A 20,992-nucleotide genomic window follows, 5' to 3' on the forward strand; every position below is an offset into this window, starting at 1 on the left:
AAGCCATCTTCTTTAGGTCCCTCTAACTCCACTGCAGTCTTTGACTGAGGAAAAAGGCTGATTAGAAGCAGAGATTGTGGGGAAAGAAACCTGGTGAAACGATGTTCTGTAGCAGAACACAGAGCAAACTGCTCAGTAAAATGACAAAGTATTTCTGGAAGAGGCAGGACTGGGAAATTGATGACCCCTTCCACAAATACCACAACAGGAACCTCAAAGTTTTGGCCTGACACACAGGACATTTGGTACAGAACTGGAAGGTCTCTCTCATTATGTGTAGATCTTTACAACTCCATACAAAGATGAATAAGGCAAATAGTTTCAACAGCAACAATACAAAATGCCCAAATATACTAGACTTAATAGCCAATGACTATTTATTCACTGCCACAGAGGAAATAGGTGGTGGGGAGTTCTTAGGTATTCCTCGGTAATAAATTATGTCTCTTCACACACAATCCAATCAGAATAAAATGTTTTTTGTGTGTTTTTTTTAACTTGGGCACTGAATAAAGTGACCAAGTGGGGAGTCAAAGACTTTTCTCCTGAAGGGGAGAAAAAGGCTTAGTGACAACATGATTCTCTGAGATGTATTTCTCTTTGACCAGAATGGAGGCCAAATCCTTTATAGAAGATGAATGGTGGGGGAACTGATGGGGTGACCACCTGACTATAGAAAGTTCCCTCTAGGGGGGAAAAGCTTCCTGAGAGTCAAAGGGATTTTCTTTTGCTATGATAGTCCTGACCTCTGCAGTTATCTCTATCTCCTAGCTCAGGTAGTAGTGACATCTAATTAATTTCCCTTCTATAGATTTTAATCTTAGATGCATCCATCCTGGTAGCTGGTTGGACAGTTCAAAATTTAATAGTCCCAACTCCCATATCATTCATCATATTTTGCTTTGCGGGGAAAAAAACTTTTACAGAATATGGTCTGTGTTGAATACATATGGTAGATTTCCTTTTTTTGTTCTTTTTAACACCAGTTCATTATATGTATAATATTTCTTTCAGCAATCATTTAAAAAGATCCCACAAAGTGCCAGGCACAGAGGCTTCAAAGAGCATGAAAAGGCTCTATCTTCACTGGGCACACAGATTCTTGTGAAAGGAAGTAACACATACCCAGAAAATCAAATTATATATATATATATATGGACAGGCTTCCTATAGAATGTAGCCTTTTGTGTTGAGCACTGAAGGAAGATAGGGATTTTATAATAGAGTGAAAGAAGCAGAGAATTCCAGACCTAGAACACAGCTCAAATAAAGGCACGGGAGAGGAGCTGGGATGTTAGACACAGTGTATACAGTAAGAAGACCAATTTGTTTGCCATGTAGAGCGCATGCAGAATAATGTGCAGCAAATTTGGAAAGGCAGGATTTAAAAGACCATGTGGTCTCCTTTATTTTTTTTTCAAGACAAGCAAAGTTTCTTTGTAAATGGGATTTTGGGGGGCAGCTAGTTGGCACAGTGAATAAAGTACTGGCCCTGGATTCAGGAGGACCTGAGTTCAAATCCAACCTCAGACACTTGGCACTTACTAGCTGTGTGACCCTGGGCAAGTCACTTAACCCTCATTGCCCCACAAAGAAAAGAAAAAGAAAATGGAAATGAAAATTTTAAAAAAAGTAAATATGACTTCCTTGATTCAGAACCAGAGGAAAGGGAGACACTGGGTTTTACAGACTGAATTTTAATATCTTTTCATTAAAGAACAATAGGGCATCTGATAAGCTAGGGAAATATTTTGATGCTTCATCAATGGCTCACAAATTTTGAATGAACAGTATTGATATTGCTCTTCATCCAACCCTATAGAAGATATTACCTGTCACTTCTAATCTGGCATTTACCTTTTGGGTTGATTTTAAAGGAAGATGGGTTGCCCTCTTCTACCTCTGGCTTTTTATGGTAGTCATTGGTGGAGCCTGGGAAGAGTGCATGAAAAAAGGTCACTCCTTCCCTTTTCTTGTTTTTCTTTCCACACACAAAGCAACAGTTGCTAGAGGAAATAACATTGTAGTAGTAGAAATGAGACACTTCAGCCTCAAAGTTTTCCATATATAAAATATGCTATTAATCAGGGAACTATAAGGACATTTGTTTGAGTTTTTGTTCAACTACCAACATTAAAATGCACTGCAAATGAGATTATGCAATGGCAAATCACTCAAAATAGCTTAACATCTCTTTCTGTTACCCAGTTACTGGTAATAATAAAAGAAAATATTTTGACATAAAAATTCTATTTACCATTGAATTGATGGTCTTAAAAAGGAGCTCTGAGAAAGCCATTTGTGATTTTTTTTTTGTAAGCTTGGCTCTCCAGATTAAATTTAGGACAATTGGCAAGGTTCATATAGTTAAAGTTATTGTGGGTCAAGATATCTGTTTTCAAAAATGTCTTCAACCTTAATTTGTAATTTCCCACAAGCTTCCTACATATATTACCTGTTATAACAAAATACTTTGTTAAGTTCAGGTATTATTTCTCAGTAGAAGAAATTTCTCTGTATACTTCTCCATAGAGTTAAAAATTACTTAGAATCTATAGGCATGATAGTAGCTTCTGAAACAGCCTAGGGAAGGCAGGTAGAGAGACTTATCTCCCAAAGTGAATGAAACAGTTGAATCAGAAAGGTAGAGATGTGGGTGGGGGTCAAAAGATGATTTAGATAACAATTCAGTTATTTTGTCCATTCAAACAGGACAATTTCTCCATGTCAATTCTCAGTACAAAAAGGCATCAATAGATATGCCGCCATCTTCAGTTCAAAAGGACACATACTATCTGTGTGACCCTGGGCAAGTCACTTAACCACAGTTGCTATAAAACAAAATAAAAAATATCGAGGGCCATCTTCAGTCATCCTGATACATATTGTGCCATTGGACCCAGATATCTCTACATGAAGGAGTGAGGTTGGTGACCTTGCACAGCCCTCTCTCACTTAAATCCAATTCACTGCAAGTCATGACATTATCTCAATGTCAAGGTCCTCTTCAAGAATGAAGGACGGGGGTGGAGTCAAGATGGCAATGTAAAGGCTGTGACTCCCCCAAGCTTCCAACAACCCGTCCACACACTTCCAAAAATAATGCCATAAGACAACTCCCAGAGCAGTCCAACCCACAAAAGAAGACAGTGAGATTATTTTCCAGCCAAATATGGCTTAATTGGATGACTTTCTGCTCCTTTGATAAGATTATCTCTTCTCTTGTAGCATAGCCTATTTTCTGACAGTGTGACTGCTACACTTTCTTCTGGGCTGCCCTTATCTTATAAAATGAATTTTCATTCAAACCCTTGATCTTTAATTTCCTAATTTCCTTCTGTTTACTTCCCCCTTTAGTTCCCAGAGCTCCATCCATTATAACAAGGAACTATTTCTACAAAGAAAAAAGGAAAAAAAATAGGAAAACAATGAATACAACAAAAGAATTTAAATATATATGTATATATATATGTATACATACATGCATACATGTGTATACACACACAAACATATATATGTATGTGTGTGTGTGTATATATATATATATATATATATATATACATATATATAATTTTATATGCCAGGACCCCAAACTTCTACAAAGCAGTAGGGGGAAGTGTCTTTTGAGGGGTTAGTAAAATAATTTTTAACATTTGTTGTTTTTTTTCCAAAAAGTTTTTGTTACAAATTCTATCCCTCCTTCCTTTCCTCACCTCTCTCTGAGATAATAATCAGATATAGTTTACACATTAGCAATCATGTAAAACATTTCCATGCAAGTCGTTTTCTAGAAGAAAACACAAAAAAGAAAGAAAAGAAAGAAATAAGCAAAGAGGGAAGGAAGGAAGGAAAGGAAGAAGAGGAAAGGAAGGACAGAAGGATGAAAGAAGGAAGAAGAAATGAGGGAACAAAGGAAAGAAGGAAGCACCAAGAAAAAATAAGGAAAGAAGAAAGAGAGAAAGAGAAAAATAGTATGTTTTGCCATTCAGATATCATTGTATTCAGATGCCATCATTTCTATCTCTGGAGGTATATATCATTATTGATCATGAATCCCTTGAGGTTGTCTTATAGCACAAAAGTATTCCATTATGATCTTATACCAAAAATTGTTTCACCATTTCCCAATTGATGAGCATCCCCTAGTTTCTAATTCTTAGCCACCACAAAAAGAGCTGCTATAAATATTTTTGTAAAAATGGGTTCCTTACCCATTATTTAAAATCTCTTTGGGACACATACCTAGTAGTGGTATTGCTGGATCACAGTTTTATAGCTCTTTGGGCATACTTCCAAATTGCTTTGCATAATGTTTGGATCAGTTCACAACTCCATCAAGTGCATTAGTACACCAGTTTTCCCACATCTTCTCTTACATTCATCATTTTCCTTTTCTGTCATATTAACCAATCTGATAGGTGTGAAGTGATACTTCAGAGTCATTTTCATTTTAATTTCTGTAATCAGTAGTGATTTAGAGCATTTTTCCAAAGGACTATAGATAGCCTTGATTTCTTTGTCTAAAAACTGCCTCTTGGAAATAATGAAAAAAAATTCACAGGAAGGTGGGTTAGCAGTACCAAACCTGGAGCTTTACTATAAAGCGGCAGTCATCAAAACTATCTGGTACTGGCTAAAAAATAGAGTGATAGATCAATGGAATAGGCTAGGCTCAGGAAATGCAGTAGTAAATGACACTAGTAATATAGTGTTTGATAAACCCAAAGACTCCAGCTTCTGGGATAGGAACTCAGTATTTGACAAAAACTGCTGGGAAAACTGGAAGATAGTATGCCAGAAATTAGGCATAGACCAACATGTTATACCTTATACTAAAATAAGGTCAAAATGGATACATGATTTAGACATAAGAGGTGATACCATAGGTAAATTAGGAGAGAAAGGAATAGTGTACCTATCAGATCTTTGGAAAGGAAAACAGTTTTTGACCAAACAAGAGATAGAGTATATTATAAAATGCAAAATGGATGATTTTGATTATATTAAATTAAAAAAATTTTGTACAAACAGAAGCAATGTCTCCAAAATTGGAAGGGAGGCAGAAAGCTGGGAAACAATTTTTGAGGCCAGTGCTTCTGATAAAGGCCTCATCTCTAAAATATATAGGGAATTAAATCAAATTTATAAGAATCCAAGTCATTCCCCAATTGAGAAATGGTCAAAGGATATGAACAGGCAGTTTTCTGATGAAGAAACCAAAACTATCTATTCCCATATGAAAAAATGCTCTAAATCTCTAATGATTAGAGAGATGCAAATTAAAACAACTCTGAGGTACCACCTGACACCTATCAGATTGGCTAAAATGACAAAAAAGGAAGATAATAAATGTTGGAGAGGCTGTGGGAAAATTGGAACACTAATGCATTGTTGGTGGAGCTGTGAGCTGATCCAACCATTCTGGAGAGCAATTTGGAATTATGCCCAAAGGGCGATAAAGCTGTGCATACCCTTTGACCCAGCAATCCCACTTTGAGGTCTTTTGCCCAAAGAAATCATGGAAGGGGGAAAGGGACCCACATGTACAAAAATATTTATAGCTGCTCTTTACGTGGTAGCAAGGAATTGGAAGTTGAGGGGGTGCCCATCAATTGGGGAATGGCTGGACAAGTTGTGGTATATGAATACAATGGAATACTATTGTGCTGTAAGAAATGATGAGCAGGAAGAGTTCAGAGAAACCTGGAGGGTCTTACATGAGCTGATGATGAGTGAGATGAGCAGAACCAGAAGAACATTGTACACAGTATCATCAACATTGAGTGGTGACCTACTGTGATGTACTATATTCTTCTCACCAATGCAATGGTACAGAGGAGTTCCAGGGAACTCATGATAGAAGAGGATCTCCAAATCCAAGAAAAAAAAAAAGAAAGAAAGAACTGTGGAGTATAGATGCTGATTGAACCATATTATTTCTTTTGTTTTGGGTGCTGTTGTTTTTGTTTTTGTTTTTTTTCTATTTTGAGGTTTTGTATCACTGCTCTGATTCTTTCTCTTGTAACAGGATTAATGCAGAAATAGGATTAATGTTATGTGTATATATATATATATGTGTGTGTGTGTGTGTATATATATATATATATATGTATATGTATATGTATAGAGATATATAGATATAACCTATATCAGATTACCTGCTGTCTAGGGGAGGGGGGAGGGAGGGGAGGGAGGGAGAAAAATCTGAAATTGTAAAGCATGTATAAACAAAAGTTGAGAACTATCTTTACATGTAACGGAAAAAATAAAATACCTCATACATTAAAAAAAAACCTGCCTCTTTATATCCTTTGACCATTTGTCAGATGAAGAATGCCTTGTGTTCTTATAAAATTGACTCAGTTCTCTATATATTGGAGAAATGAGGCCTTTATCAGTGATACTTTTAGAAAAAAAATTTTTCCCAGTTTTCTGCTTTCCTTATAATTTTGGTCAATTTGGTTTTGTTTTTACAAAACCTTTTAAATTTTTTATAATCAAAATTATGTTTTATGTTTTTTAATGCTCACTATATCTTGTTTGGTTCTAAATTCTTTTCTTATCCAAAGAACTTACAGGTAAAATATTTCATGTCTTTATATTTGCTGATGGTATCAGTATTTATATTTAAATCATGTATGCATTTGGACTGTATCTTGGTATAGAGTATAAAATATTGGTCTATACTTAGTTTCTACCATACTGTTTTCTGGTTTCCTCAGCTGTTTTGTTTTTGGTTTTGTTTTTTTGGTCAAATAGGGAGTTCTTATCCCAGAAGCAGGGGTCTTGGGGTTTATCAACCACTAAATTGAGATTGTCACTTACTACCTTGTCTTGCATACCTAATCTTTTCCACTGATCAACCACTCTATCTCTTAGCAAGTACCAGATTATTTTGATGATACAACTTCATAATAAAGTTTCACATGTGGTACTGCTAGACCACCTTCCTTCAGTTTTTTCATTGATTCCTTTGGTATTTTTAAACTTTTGTTCTTCCAGATGAAGTTTATTATTTTTATTTTATTTATTATTTTTCTAGCTCTATTAAATAATTTTTGGTAGTTTGTTATGCCACTCAATAAGTAGATTAATTTAGGTAGAATTTTTATTTTTGTTATTTTGGCTTAGTCTATCCATGAGCAATTAATATTGTTCCAATTGTTTAGTTCTGACTTTGTGTGAAAAGTGTTTTATAACTGTGTGCATATAGTTCCTGATTTTGTCTTCAAGGTAGATTCCCAAGTATTATCTATCATCCATCATTATTTTAAATGGAATTTCTCTATATCTTGCTTCAGGACCTTGGTAATATATAGAAATATTTAGGATTTATGTGCATTTATTTCATCTCATGCAACTTTGCTGAAATTATTGTTTCTACTAGTTTTTAAATTCATTCTCCATGATGCTCTAAGTCTGCCATCATATCGTTTGCAAAGAGTGATAGTTTTGTTTCCTCATTGCCTGTTCTAAATCCTTTCGTTTCTCTTTTCTTTTTTAACTGGTATAGCTAATATCTCTGATACAATGTTTAATAATAGTGGTAATAATAGGCATCCTTGTCTTATTCCTGATCTTATTGGGAAGGTTTTTAACTTATCCTCACTACAGATAATGCTTCATTATTATTTTAGATAGATATTACTTATTTTAATCAAAGTTCCATGCTTTCTAGTGTAACGATTGGAATGACACCACCTGCTGGAGACTTACTGTGGAAAAGATATTCCATGAAAGGAAGGTCTTTGAGGGCAAGGCCATGTGGATTTTCTTTGGCATCAGGAAGTTACGTTTGCTGGTGGGAGGAGGAAGGGGGAGGCAGGCACTATGTCTCGACCTTTTTCCTGAGGACGCTGGTGGAGAAGGGAGCGAGAAATGTGTTCTCCTTTTAATAGATAGATGAATGTAGGCCATTCTCTCTCTCTTTACCAAATTCTTATTCTCCTTAATAAATGCTTAAAAGCCTAACTCTTGCTAAAGCTTATAATTTATTGGTGACCACTCATTAGATATTTTAGACAGACTAGCTAGAATTTTAGCCCTTAACAATAGTGTTTTTAATAGGGAAGGGTATTGCATTTCTGTCAAAGGCTTTTCCTGCATCTATTGAGATAAAATTATTTCTGTTGGTTTTGTTATTGATATAGTCAATTATGCTGATAGTTTTCCTAATATTGAACCAGCCCTGCATTCTTGTAATAAATTTCACCTGGTCATTGCATATGATCTTTTTCACATATTGCTGTAATCTCCTTGGTAGTGTTTTGTTTACAATTTTTGGATCAATATTCAGTAAAGAAATTGATCTAGTTTTCCCCCCCTATCTTTTCACTCTTCCTGGTTTTGGTATGAGCACAATATTTGTATATAACAGGAATTTGGTAGGATTCCTTTTTGACAGTTTTTCCAAATAATTTTGGATTGTTTTTTAAATGTTTGGTAGAGGAGGCGGATGGGTGGCACAGTGGATAAAGCACTGGCCTTGGGTTCAAGGATACCTGAGTTCAAATCCAGCCTCAGACACTTGACACTGGCTGTGTGACCCTGGGCAAATCACTTAACCCCCATTGACCTGCCCCCTCAAAAAAAATTTGGTAGAATTTGCTTGTATATCCATCTGGCCCTGGGGATTTTTTCTTAGAAAATTCATTGATGGAATAAAAACTTATTTAAAAAAAAAAAGAAAATTCATTGATGGTGTGTTCAATTTCTTTTTTCTAAAATTGAGTTATGTATTCTATTTCATCTTTTGCTAATTTGAGCATTTTATATTTTTGTAAATATTCATCCATTTTGCTTAGATTGTCAGATTTTTTGGCATGTAATTTGGTAAAATAACACCTAACAAGTCTTCTAATTTCTTTTTCATTGGTAGTGAATTTACCCCTTCTTTTTTCTTTTTCTTTTCTTTTTTCTTTCTTTTTTTTATTTTGGCGGGGTAGTGAGGGTTAAGTGACTTGCCCAGGGTCACACAGCTAGTAAGTGTCAAGTGTCTGAGGCTATCTTTGAATTTAGGTCTTCCTGAATCCAGGGCTGGTGCTTTATCCACTGCACCACCTAGTGGCCCCCTACCCCTTTCATTTTTGATAGTAGTAATTTACTCTTCTTTCCCTTTTTAAAAAACAAATCAACAAAGTTTTATTATTGTTTCTAATTGTTTTTTTTTAATAAAATAAGTTTCTAGACTTATTTATTAGTTCAGTGGTTTTCTCTATCCTTTGATTTTTCAGGATTTCCAAACTGATGTTTAGTTGGAAAATTTTAATTTGTTCTTTCCCCAATTTTTTTTTCTTGTGCACCCAATTAACTGATCTTCTTTCTCTGTTTTATTGAAATAAAAATTTAGAGATATAAATTTGTCCTTAAGTGTTGTTTTCTCTAAATCTTATGAATTTTGGTATGTGGCCATTGTTTCTTTTATCCTCTTTAATAAAATTATTTATTGTTTCTTTATTTTGTTCTTTGATCCATTTATTCTTGAGGATTAGATTATTTAATTTCTAAATAATTTTAAATATATCTTTAAACTGCCCTTTATTGACTGTAATTTTTATTGCATTATAATCTGAAAAGTTTGTATTTAATACTTTTGTTTTCCTGCATTTGGTTGTAAGGTTTTTATGCCCTAATACCTGGTTAATTTTATTTAGGTGCCATGTACCACTGAGAAAAAGTATATTCCTTTCTATCCCCATTCAATTTTGTCCAGAGTTTTTCATATCTAATTTTTCTAAAATTCTATTCACCTCTTTAACTTCTTTCTTGTTTCTTTTGTGGTTAAATTTATCTAGTATAAGAGGGGAAATCTGGGTTCTCCCACTAGTATAGTTTTACTATCTATTTCCTTCTGTAACTCATTAAACTTTTCCTTTAAAAATTGAGATGCTATGCCATTTGATGGGTATGTATTTAGGATTGATATTTCTTCATTGTCTAGGGCACCTTTTAGCAGGATATTGTTTCCTTCCTTATCTCTTTTAATTAGATTTATTTTCACATTTGCTTTGTCTGAGATCATGATTACTATCCCTGCTTTTTTTTAAATAGTAAATTCTACTTCTGCCTTTTATTTTATCTTCCTGTATGTTTGTTTGTTTGTTTGTTTTTTGCGGGGCAATGAAGGTTAAGTGACTTGCCCAGGGTCACACAGCTAGTAAATGTCAAGTGTCTGATGCTGGATTTGAACTCAGGTCCTTCTGAATCCAGGACCAGGGCTTCATCTACTGAACCACCTAGCTGCCCCCCTTGTTTTTCATTTTTATCATGTTTACTGAAAGCAAAATATTGTTGAATTCAAATTTTAAGGTGCTGTTTCAGTTTTATTGGTAAATTCATCCCATTCACATTCTAAACTATAATTACTCATTTTGTATTTTCCTCCTTACAATTTTCCCTCACTATCCTTCTCACCCTATTTACACTATCCATCATCACTCCTCTGCTTTACTTCTACCTGATACCTTACCTCCTATTTCTTAAAATACCCACCTCTCCAAGAGTTCTTTCCTTATTTTCTCCCGTGATGCTTATATCCTTGCCCTCTTATTTCTTTCTGAATTTAGAAGACTTTTATAACTCTCTAGATATGTATGTTGTTCTCTCTTTATCTCATTCCCAATGAGCATAAGTTTCCAGCTCTAACCTCCTTCCTCCCTACTAGCTTCTTCTGTATTGCTTTTTGTCTCATTTGTATGAGATTACTCCTTTTTCTCTTTCTAAATTTTTTTTAGACTTACCCCATTATACTCAGCTTAGTTCAAGCCTTTCTTTCAAACAAGTAACGATATCAGTCATAAGAGTAATGATGATGTTTTCACACATAAGAAGTAAACAATGTGACCTTATAGAGTATCAGATGATTAATGTTTACTTTCTGTGTCTCCTGGACACTGAGAAATTTGTAGGATTGTCTCCAGGGGAACATTCAAAAGTAGGCAAGTTACCAAGTATCTCACACAATTTTGATGCTATCATTTTCAGAGCACGTAATGAAATATAAGCACTCAAAGGCAAAGAAGTTTACATTTGTCATTGCATCCTAATTGTATAGTATAGTGTTTTGTATGTAATAAGCCTTTCAGAATATTTGTTGAATTGAATTGAGATAATGTTCTCAAATTCCTTTTAATTTTATGATTCTAAACCAGTGCATATTCTGAGATCACAAACGAAAAGAATACAGTTATACTATATTGTATAATGTTTATTCATACTGGGAAATTTAAATTATCCAGCTAAATTATTAATAATGAAAATAATTAATTTGTACTTCATTTTCTCCCAAAGTGAGACCTTGTGATTTTCCAGAAATTGAAAATGGAACACTTTATATAAATCGCTATAGTGAGGAATACCAGCGAAGTTTGTTCCCAGCACCCATTGGAAAAGAAATGCACTACCACTGTAATGAAAATTATGTATCTGCTTATGGATCTGCCTCATCCTATTGGACAAAATTTATATGTACTGCAGGAGGATGGTCTCCAGTTCCAAAATGTCTTAGTGAGTATGCTTCTTTAAACACTTTTTAAGGGGGCATATGTGATAGGAAGTCCCAGATGATTTTGGAAAGGATATAACATTTCATTTTGGTGAGACCTTTTTTTTTTTTTAATAATAAACATTTTTATTTATAGTTCTGTGTTTCAATTTTTATCCCTCTTTTCCTACCCCCTCTCCCTGAGGCAGAAAACAAGGAGATATGGGTTATACATGTATGATTATATAAAACATTACCATATTTGTCATTTTGTACAAGAAAGCTGGATTAAAAGGAAAAAAACGAAAGAGTGAAAAATAGCATGTTTACTGAAACGTTTACTGTTCCATCAAAATCAGTTCTTTCTTTGGCGGTAGATAGCATGTTTCATCAATAGTCCTTTGGAATTGTCATGTATCATTGTATTTTTGAGAATAGTCAATTCTTTCACAGTTCATCAAATGATATTGCTGTCTCTATGTACAATGTTCTCTTGGTTCTGCTTGCTTCACAATACATCATTTTATACATGACTTTCCAGGCCTTTCTGAAGTCATCCTGCTTGTCATTTCTTATAGCACCTTCACCATCATATACAACAGTTTCTTTAGCTATTCCCCAAATGATGTGCATTCTTTTTATTTCCAATTATTAGCCACCACAAAAAGTGGTGCTACAAATATATATATATATATATATATATATATTTTTTTTTTTTTTGCGGGGCAATGGGAGTTAAGTGACTTGCCCAGGGTCACACAGCTGGTAAGTGTCAAGTGTCTGAGGCCAGATTTGAACTCAGGTCCTCCTGAATCTAGGGCTGGTGCTTTATCCACTGCGCCACCTAGCCACCCCCTATAAATATTTTTGTACAATTAGGACTTTTTCTCTTTTGGGGGATGTCTTTGGTATATAAACCCAGCAGTGGTATTGCTGGATCAAAGGGTATGCACGGTTCTATAGCCTTTTGGGCATAGTTACAAATTGCTCTCTCCAGAATGGCTGGATCTTTTCACAACTCCACCAACAGTGGATTAGTCTCCCAGCTTTCCTTCATCCCCTCCAACATCCAATATTTTCCATTTTTGTTATATTTGCCACTCTGATAGGTATGAGGTAATATCTCAGAGTTGTTTTAATTTGCATTTCTCTAATCAACAATGATCTAGAGCATTTGTATATGATTATAGATAGCATCAATTTCTTTGCCTGTTCATAGGCTTTGACCATTTATCAATTGGGAAATGACTTGTATTTTTATAAATTTGACTCAGTTCTCTATATATTTAAGAAATAAGACCTTTATCAGAGATATTTGTTTCAAAAATTCTTTCCCAGTTTTCTACTTCCCTTGTAATCTTATTTCCATTAGTTTTGTTTGTGCAAATGCTTTTTAATTTTATATAATCAAAATCATCTATTTTACATTTTATTTTATTCTCTATATCTTCTTTGGTTCTAAATTCTTTCTCTGCACATAAATCTGAAAGATAACTGATTCCATGCTCTCTTAATTTGCTTATGGTATCATCCTTTATGTGTATATCATGTACCCATTTTGACCTTAGTATATGGTGAGAGATGTTGGTCTATACCTAGTTTCTGCCATTCTTTTTTCCAGTTTTCCCAGAAGATTTTGTCAAATAATGAGTTTTTGTTACAAAAGCTTGGATCTTTGGGTTTATCATATCCTAGATTACTATAGTGTAATTTGTAAATATTCTATTCCACTGATCCACCTTTCTGTTTCTTAGCCAGTACCAGATTGTTTTGATAATTACCACTTTATAATACATTTTGAGATCTAATACTGCTTGACCAACTTCTCTCATATTTTTCATTGATTCCCTGATATCCTTGAACTTTTGTTTTTCCAGATGAATTTTGTTTTTATTTTTTCTAGCTCTATAAAATATTTTTGGTAGTTTGATTGGTATATTATGAAATAAATAAATTGTTAGATAAGTTTGTTATTTTTATTATATTGGCTCTGCCTACCCATGAGGAATTAATATTTTTTTCCAATTGTTTTGATCTGACTTTATTTCTGTGAAAAGTGTTTTGTAGTTCTGGTCATATAGCTGATATGTATGGCTTGGGAGGTAGATTCCCAAGTATTATATATTGACCACAGTTATTTTAAATGGAATTTCTCTTTCTATCTATTGTTGCTGGACTTTATTGGTAATATATAGAAATGCTGATGATTTATATGGGTTTATTTTATATCCTGCAACTTTGCTAAAGTTAATAATTGCAAGTAGCTTTTTAGTTGACTCTCTAGGATTTTCTAAGTATAATATATCATCTGCAAAGAGTGATAATTTTGTTTCTTCATTACCTATTATAATTCCATTAATTTCTTTTTCTTCTCTTATTGCTATAGCTAATATTTCTAGTACAATATTAAATAATAGAGTTGAAAATGAGCATTCTTGCTTCACCTGTGATTATATTGGGAAGGATTTTAGCTTATCCCCATTACAGATAATGCTTACTGATGGTTGTGGATAAATAGTATTAATAATTTTAGGGTAACCTCCTTGTATTCCTGTGCTCTCTAGTGCTTTTAGTAGGAATGGGTGCTGTATTTTGTCAAAGGCCTTTTCTGCATCTATTGAGATAATCATATGATTTCTGCTGCTTTTGTTATTGATATGGTCAATTATGCTTATAATTTTCCTAATATTGAACCAGCCCTGCATTCCTGTTATAAATCCCACCTGGCCATAGTGTATGATCTTTGTGATATATAATTGTAATCCTTTTGGTAGTATTTTATTTAACATTTTTGCATCAATATTCGTTAGTAAGATTGGTCTATAATTTTCTTCAATTAGACCTTTATGATATGCCCATTGAACATTACAAAAGGTTAGCATTCCCTCCTAATACATGTTGGACGTGATCTATCAGAAAAAACTTATTTTGCAAAAAGAAAACAAATGAATATTATAAATTCTCAAGTCTCTTTATGCTAGTGTAAACCCTTCATAAACCATTATGAGAGGATGCAGTTTGCTGTGTTCAGTATCATTGAACTGTTATCACTTTCTGTTTTCCAAATTCTGCTGTCTCTTCTTAGATAGTACTTCCTGTTTTCTGAAAATGCTGATGACTCTATGGGATTGCAACTTTCTTCTTCAGTAGGACTGTCTTTTCTAAGGTACTATTGCTTGCTCTCTGACAGTGGAGTCTACTACTCCAAAACACTTTCTGCTCCTTTGATAAGATTATCTGTTCTCTTGTAGCATTGCCTGTTCTCTGACAGTGTGATTGCTACACTGTTTTCTGGGCTGCCCTTATCTTATAAAATGAATTTTCATTCAAACCTTTGATCTTTAATTTCCTAATTTCCTCCTGTTTACTTCCCCCTTTAGTTTCCAGAGCTCCATCCATTATAACAAGGAACTATTTCTACAAAGAAAAAGGAAAAAGAAAAAATAGGAAAACAATTAATACAACAAAAGAATTTAACTATATATGTATATATGTATGTATGTATATATACATGCATACATGTACACACACACACACACACACACACACACACACACACACACATATATATAGTTTTATATGCCAGGACCCCAAACTTCTACAAAGCAGTAGGGGGAAGTGTCTTTTCATTTTGAGTGGTTAGTAAGATAATTTTTAACATTTGTTGGGTTTTTTTTCAAAAGGTTTTTGTTCCAAATTCTATCCCTCCTTCTTTTCCTCACCCCTATCTGAGATAATAATCAGATATACTTTATACATTAGCAATCATGTAAAACATTTCCATGTTAGTCATTTTCAGGAAGAAAACACAAAAAATAAAGAGAAGAAGAAAGAAATAAGGAAAAAGGGAATGAAAGAAGGAAAGGAAGAAGGGGGAAGGAAGTACAGAAGGATGAAAGAAGAAGGAAGGAATGAGGGAACAAAGGAAAGAAGGAAGCAAGGAGGAAGCAACAAGTAAAGTAGGAAGGAAGGAGAGAGGGAGAAAAGAAAGAAAGAAAGAAAGAAAGAAAGAAAGAAAGAAAGAAAGAAAGAAAGAAAGAAAGAAAGAAAGAAAGAAAGAAAGAAAGAAAGAAAAGTAGGGGGAGCTAAGTGATGCAGTGGATAGAGCACTGGCCCTGGATTCAGGAGGACCTGAGTTCAAATCTGACCTCAGACATTTAACACTTACTAGCTGTATGACTCTGGGCAAGTCAATTAACCCCAATTGCCTCACAAAAAAAAAAAGGGAAAAAGAAAGGAAGAAAAAATAAGGAAAGAAGAAAAGGAGAAAGAGAAAAATAGTATGCTTTGCCATACAGATATCGTATTCAGATGCCATAATTTCTATCTCTGCAGGTATATACCATTGTTGATCATGAATCCCTTGAGGTTGTCTTATAGCATAAAAATATTCCATTATGATCTTATACTAAAAATTCTTCCACCATTCCCCAATTGATGAGCATCCCCTAGTTTCCAATTCTTAGCCACCACAGAAAGAGCTGCTATAAATATTTTTGTAAAAATAGGTTCTTTACTCACTATTTAAAATCTCTTTCGGACACATACCCAGTAGTGGTATTGCTGGATCACAGTGTAGGCACAATTTTATAGCTCTTTGGGCATACTTACAGATTGCTTTGCATAATTTTTGGATCAGTTCACAACTCCACCAAGGGTATTAGTACTCCAGTTTTCCCACATCTTCTCTTACATTTATCATTTTCCTTTTCTGTCATATTAACCAATCTGATAGGTGTGAAGTGATACCTCAGAGTTGTTTTCATTTGAATTTTTGTAATCAGTAGTGATTTAGAGCATTTTTTCAAAGGACTATAGATAGCCTTGATTTCTTTGTCTAAAAACTGCTCCTTTATGTCCTTTGACCATTTGTCAGTTGAAGAATGCCTTGTATATAAAATTGACTCAGTTCTCTATATATTGGAGAAATGAGGCCTTTATCAGTGATATTTTCAGAATAAAAAAATTTCCCCAGTTTTCTGCTTTCCTTATCATTTTAGTTACTTTGGTTTTGTTTTTACAAAACCTTTTAAATTTTTTATAATCAAAATGATCTGTTTTACATTTTTTTAATGCTCAATATAATGATTGGAATGATGCCACCTGCTGGAGACTTACTGTAGAAGAGTTCCACCCATGAAGGGAAGGTCTTTGAGGGCAAGACCAGGAGTCTTTTCTCTGGCGTCAGGAATTGACTCAGGCTAGTGGGAGGAGGAAGGAAGAGCCTGGCGCTCAGTCTCAAGCTTTTTCCTGAGGATGCTGGTGGAGAGGGGAGCTAGGAATGTGCTCTCCCTTTAATAGATAGGAATCTAGGCCTTTCTCTCTCTCTTTACCAAATTCTTATTCTCCTTAATAAATGCTTAAAAGTCTAACTCTTGCTAAAGCTTATAATTTATTGGCGACCACTCATTGGATATTTTAGACAGATTAGCTAGAATTTTATCCCTTAACAGATGGAGAGTGGAGCTAGGAATGTGCTCTCCCTTTAATAGATAGGAATCTAGGACTTTCTCTCTCTCTTTACCAAATTCTTGTTCTCCTTAATAAATGCTTAAAAGCCTAACTCTTGCTATAGCTTATAATTTATTGGCGACCACTCATTGGATATTTTAGACAGACTAGCTAGAATTTTAGCCCTTAACATCACTATATCTTGTTTGGTTCTAAATTTTTTTCTTATCCAAAGAATTTGCAGGTAAAATATTTCATATCTTTTTATTTGCTTATGGTATCACCATTTATGTTTAAATCATGTATGTACTTGGACTGTATCTTGGTATAGAGTATAAAATGTTGGTCTATACTTAGTTTCTACCATACTGTTTTCCAGTTTCCTCAGCTGTTTTGGTTTTGGTTTGTTTTTTGGTCAAATAGGGAGTTCTTATCCCAGAAGCAGGGGTCTTGGGGTTTATCAATCACTAAATTAAGATGGTCACTTACTACCTTGCATTGCATACCTAATCTTTTCCACTGATCAACCACTCTATTTCTTATCAAGTACCAGATTAGTTTGATGATACAACTTCATAATAGTTTCACATGTGGTACTGCTAGACCACCTTCCTTCAGTTTTTTCATTGATTCCTTTGATATTTTTAAACTTTTTTCTTCCAGATGAAGTTTATTATTTTATTTTATTTATTATTTTATTTTATTTATTATTTTTAAAAGTTTATTATTTTTTCTAGCTCTATTAGATAATTTTTTGGTAGTTTGATTGTTATGCCACTCAATACATATATTAATTTAGGCAGAATTTTAATTTTTGTTATTTTGGCTCATTCTATCCATGAGCAATTAATATTGCTCCAATTGTTTAGTTCTGACTTTGTGTGAAAAGTGTTTTATAACTGTGTGCATATAGTTCCTGAGTTTGTCTTCAAGGTAGATTCCCAAGTATTTTCTATTGTCTATCATTATTTTAAATGGAATTTCTCTATTTCTTCCTTCAGGACCTTGGTAATACATAGAAATATTTGTGATTTATGTGCATTTATTTCATCTCATGCAACTTTGCTGAAATAATTGTTTCTACTAGTTTTTAAACTCATTCTCCATGATGCTCTAAGTCTGCCATCATATCATTTGCAAAGAGTGATAGTTTTGTTTCCTCATTGCCTGTTCTAAATCCTTCAGTTTCTCTTTTCTTTTTTAACTGGTATAGCTAATATTTCTAATACAATGTTTAATAATAGTGGTAATAATGGGCATCCTTGTCTTATTCCTGATCTTATTGGGAAGGTTTTTAACTTATCTTCATCACAGATAATGCTTCATTATTATTTTAGATAGATATTACTTATTTTAATCAAAGTTCCATGCTTGCTAGTGTTTTTAATAGGAAAGGGTATTGCATTTCTGTCAAAGGCTTTTCCTGCATCTATTGAGATAATAAAATGATTTCTGTTGGTTTTGTTATTGATATAGTCAATTATGCTGATAGTTTTCCTAATATTGAACCAGCCCTGCATTCTTGTAATAAATTTCACCTGGTCATTGCATATGATCTTTTTCACATATTGCTGTAATCTCCTTGGTAGTATTTTGTTTACAATTTTTGGATCAATATTCATTAAGGAAATTGATCTGTAGTTTTCTTCCCCACTTATCTTTTCACTCTTCCTAGTTTGGGTATGAGCACAATATTTGTATATAAGAGGAATTTGGTAGGATTCCTTTTTGACAGTTTTTCCAAATAATTTCAGATTAATTGTTTTTTAAATGTTTGGTAGAGGGGGCTACTGGGTGGCACAGTGGATAAAGCACTGGCCTTGGATTCAAGGGGACCTGAATTCAAATCCATCCTCAGACACTTGACACTAGCTGTGTGACCCTGGACAAGTCAGTTAACCCTCATTGACCTGCCCCCCCCCAAAAAAAAATGTTTGGTAGAATTTGCTTGTATACCCATGTGGCCCTGGGGATTTTTTCTTAGAAAATTCATTGATGGTGTGTTCAATTTCTTTTTTCTAAAATTGAGTTATGTATTCTATTTCATCTTTTGCTAATCTGAGTATTTTAAATTTTGTAAATATTCATCCATTTTGCTTAGATTGTCAGATTTATTGGCATGTAATTTGGTAAAATAACACCTAACAAGTCTTCTAATATCCACTTCATTGGTAGTGAATTTACCCCCTTTCTTTTTTCTTTTTCCTTTCTTTTCTTTTCTTTTTTCTTTCTTTTTTTTTGTGGGGCAGTGAGGGTTAAGTGACTGGCCCAGGGTCACACAGCTAGTAAGTGTCAAGTGTCTGAGCCTGTCTTTGAACTCAGGTGCTCCTGAATCCAGGGCTGGTGCTTTATCCACTGCACCACCTAGCAGCCCCCTACCCCTTTCATTTTTGATACTGATAATTTACTCTTTCTTTTTTTCCTTTTTAAAAAACAAATCAACAAAGTTTTATTATTGTTTCTAATTGTATTTTTTTAAATAAAATAAGCTTCTAGACTTATTTATTAGTTCAGTGGTTTTCTCTCTCCTTTGGTTTTTCAGGATTTCCAAACTGATGTTTAGTTGGAAAATTTTAATTTGTTCTTTTTCCAAATTTTTTTAGTTGTGCACACAATTCATTGATTTTCTTTCTCTATTTTATTGACATAAGATTTTAGAGGGGCAGCTATATGGTGCAGTGGAGAGAGCACTGGCCCTGGAGTTAGGAGGACCTGAGTTTAAATCTGGCCTCAGACACTTAACACTTACTAGCTGTGTGACCCTGGGCAAGTCACTTAAGCCCAATTGCATCACCAAAAAAAATTTTTAAAACATTTAGAGATATACATTTTCCCTTAAGTATTGCCTTCTCTTCATCCTATCAGTTTTGGTATGTGGCCATTGTTTCTTTTATCCTCTTTAATAAAATTTTGATTGTTTCTTTATTTTGTTCCTTGACCCATTTATTCTTGAGGATTAGAGTATTTAGTTTCTAATTCATTTAAAATATATCTTTACACTGTCCTTTATTGACTGTAATTTTTATTGTATTATAATCTGAAAAGTTTGTGTTTAAATACTTCTCTTTTCCTGCATTTGCTTGTGAGGTTTTTATGCCCTAATACCTGGTTAATTTTATGTAGGTGCTATGTACCACTGAGGAAAAATTATATTCCTTTCTATCCCCATTCAATTTTCTCCAGAGTTCTTTCAAATCTAATTTTTAAAAAATTCTATTCACCTCTTTAACTTCTTTCTTGTTTCTTTTGTGGTTAAATTTATCTAGCGTAAGAGGGGAAAGCTGGGTTCTCCCACTAGTATAGTTTTACTATCTATTTCATTCTGTAACTCACTAAACTTTTCCTTTAAAAATTGAGATGCTATACCATTTGGTGTGTATGTATTTAGCATTGATATTTCTTCATTGTCTAGGGCACCTATTAGCAGGATATTGTTTCCTTCCATCTTTTAAGTAGATCTATTTTTACTTTTGCTTTGTCTGAGATCATGATTACTATCGCTGCTTTTTTTAAATAGTAAATTCTACTTCTGCCTTTTATTTTATCTTCCTGTATATTTTTCATTTTTATAGTGTTTACTGAAAGCAAAATATTGTTGAATTCAAATTTTAATCTGCTGTTTCAGTTTTATTGGTAAATTCATCCCATTCACATTCTAAGCTATAATTACTCCTTTTGTATTTTCCTCCTTACAATTTTTCCTCACTATCCTTCTCATCCTATTTACGCTATCCATCATCACTCCTCTGTTTTACTTCTACCTGATACCTTACCTCCTATTCCTTAAACTACCCACGTCTCCAAGAGTTCTTTCCTTATCCTCTCCCGTGATGCTTATATCCTTGCCCTCTTATTTCTTTCTGAATTTAGAAGACTTTTATACCTCTCTAGATACACATGTTCTTACCTCTTTATCTCATTCCCAATGAGCATAAGTTTACAGCACTAACCTCCTTCCTCCCTCCTAGCTTCTTCTGTATCATTTTTTGTCTCATTTGTAAATTACTCCTTTTTATCTCTTTCTAAAATTTTTTAGACTCACCCCATTATACTCAGCTC

The 20,992-nt window shown here is 33.8% G+C and overlaps 1 protein-coding gene across 6 annotated transcripts in view; it reads left to right on the forward strand.

Moving 5' to 3' along the window:
- The window catches only part of LOC122753109 (complement factor H-like), a 98,255-nt gene that overhangs the window by 15,929 nt on the left and 61,334 nt on the right, over positions 1-20,992 (forward strand). For all 6 annotated transcript variants that reach the window (XM_044000226.1, XM_044000229.1, XM_044000228.1 and 3 more), the window contains one exon: positions 11,290-11,505. In XM_044000226.1, the coding sequence (XP_043856161.1) occupies positions 11,290-11,505 (216 nt within the window). The remainder of the gene's footprint in view (positions 1-11,289; positions 11,506-20,992) is intronic.

This window comes from Dromiciops gliroides, chromosome 4 (genome assembly GCF_019393635.1).
Source record: "Dromiciops gliroides isolate mDroGli1 chromosome 4, mDroGli1.pri, whole genome shotgun sequence".
Classification (NCBI taxonomy): domain Eukaryota; kingdom Metazoa; phylum Chordata; class Mammalia; order Microbiotheria; family Microbiotheriidae; genus Dromiciops; species Dromiciops gliroides.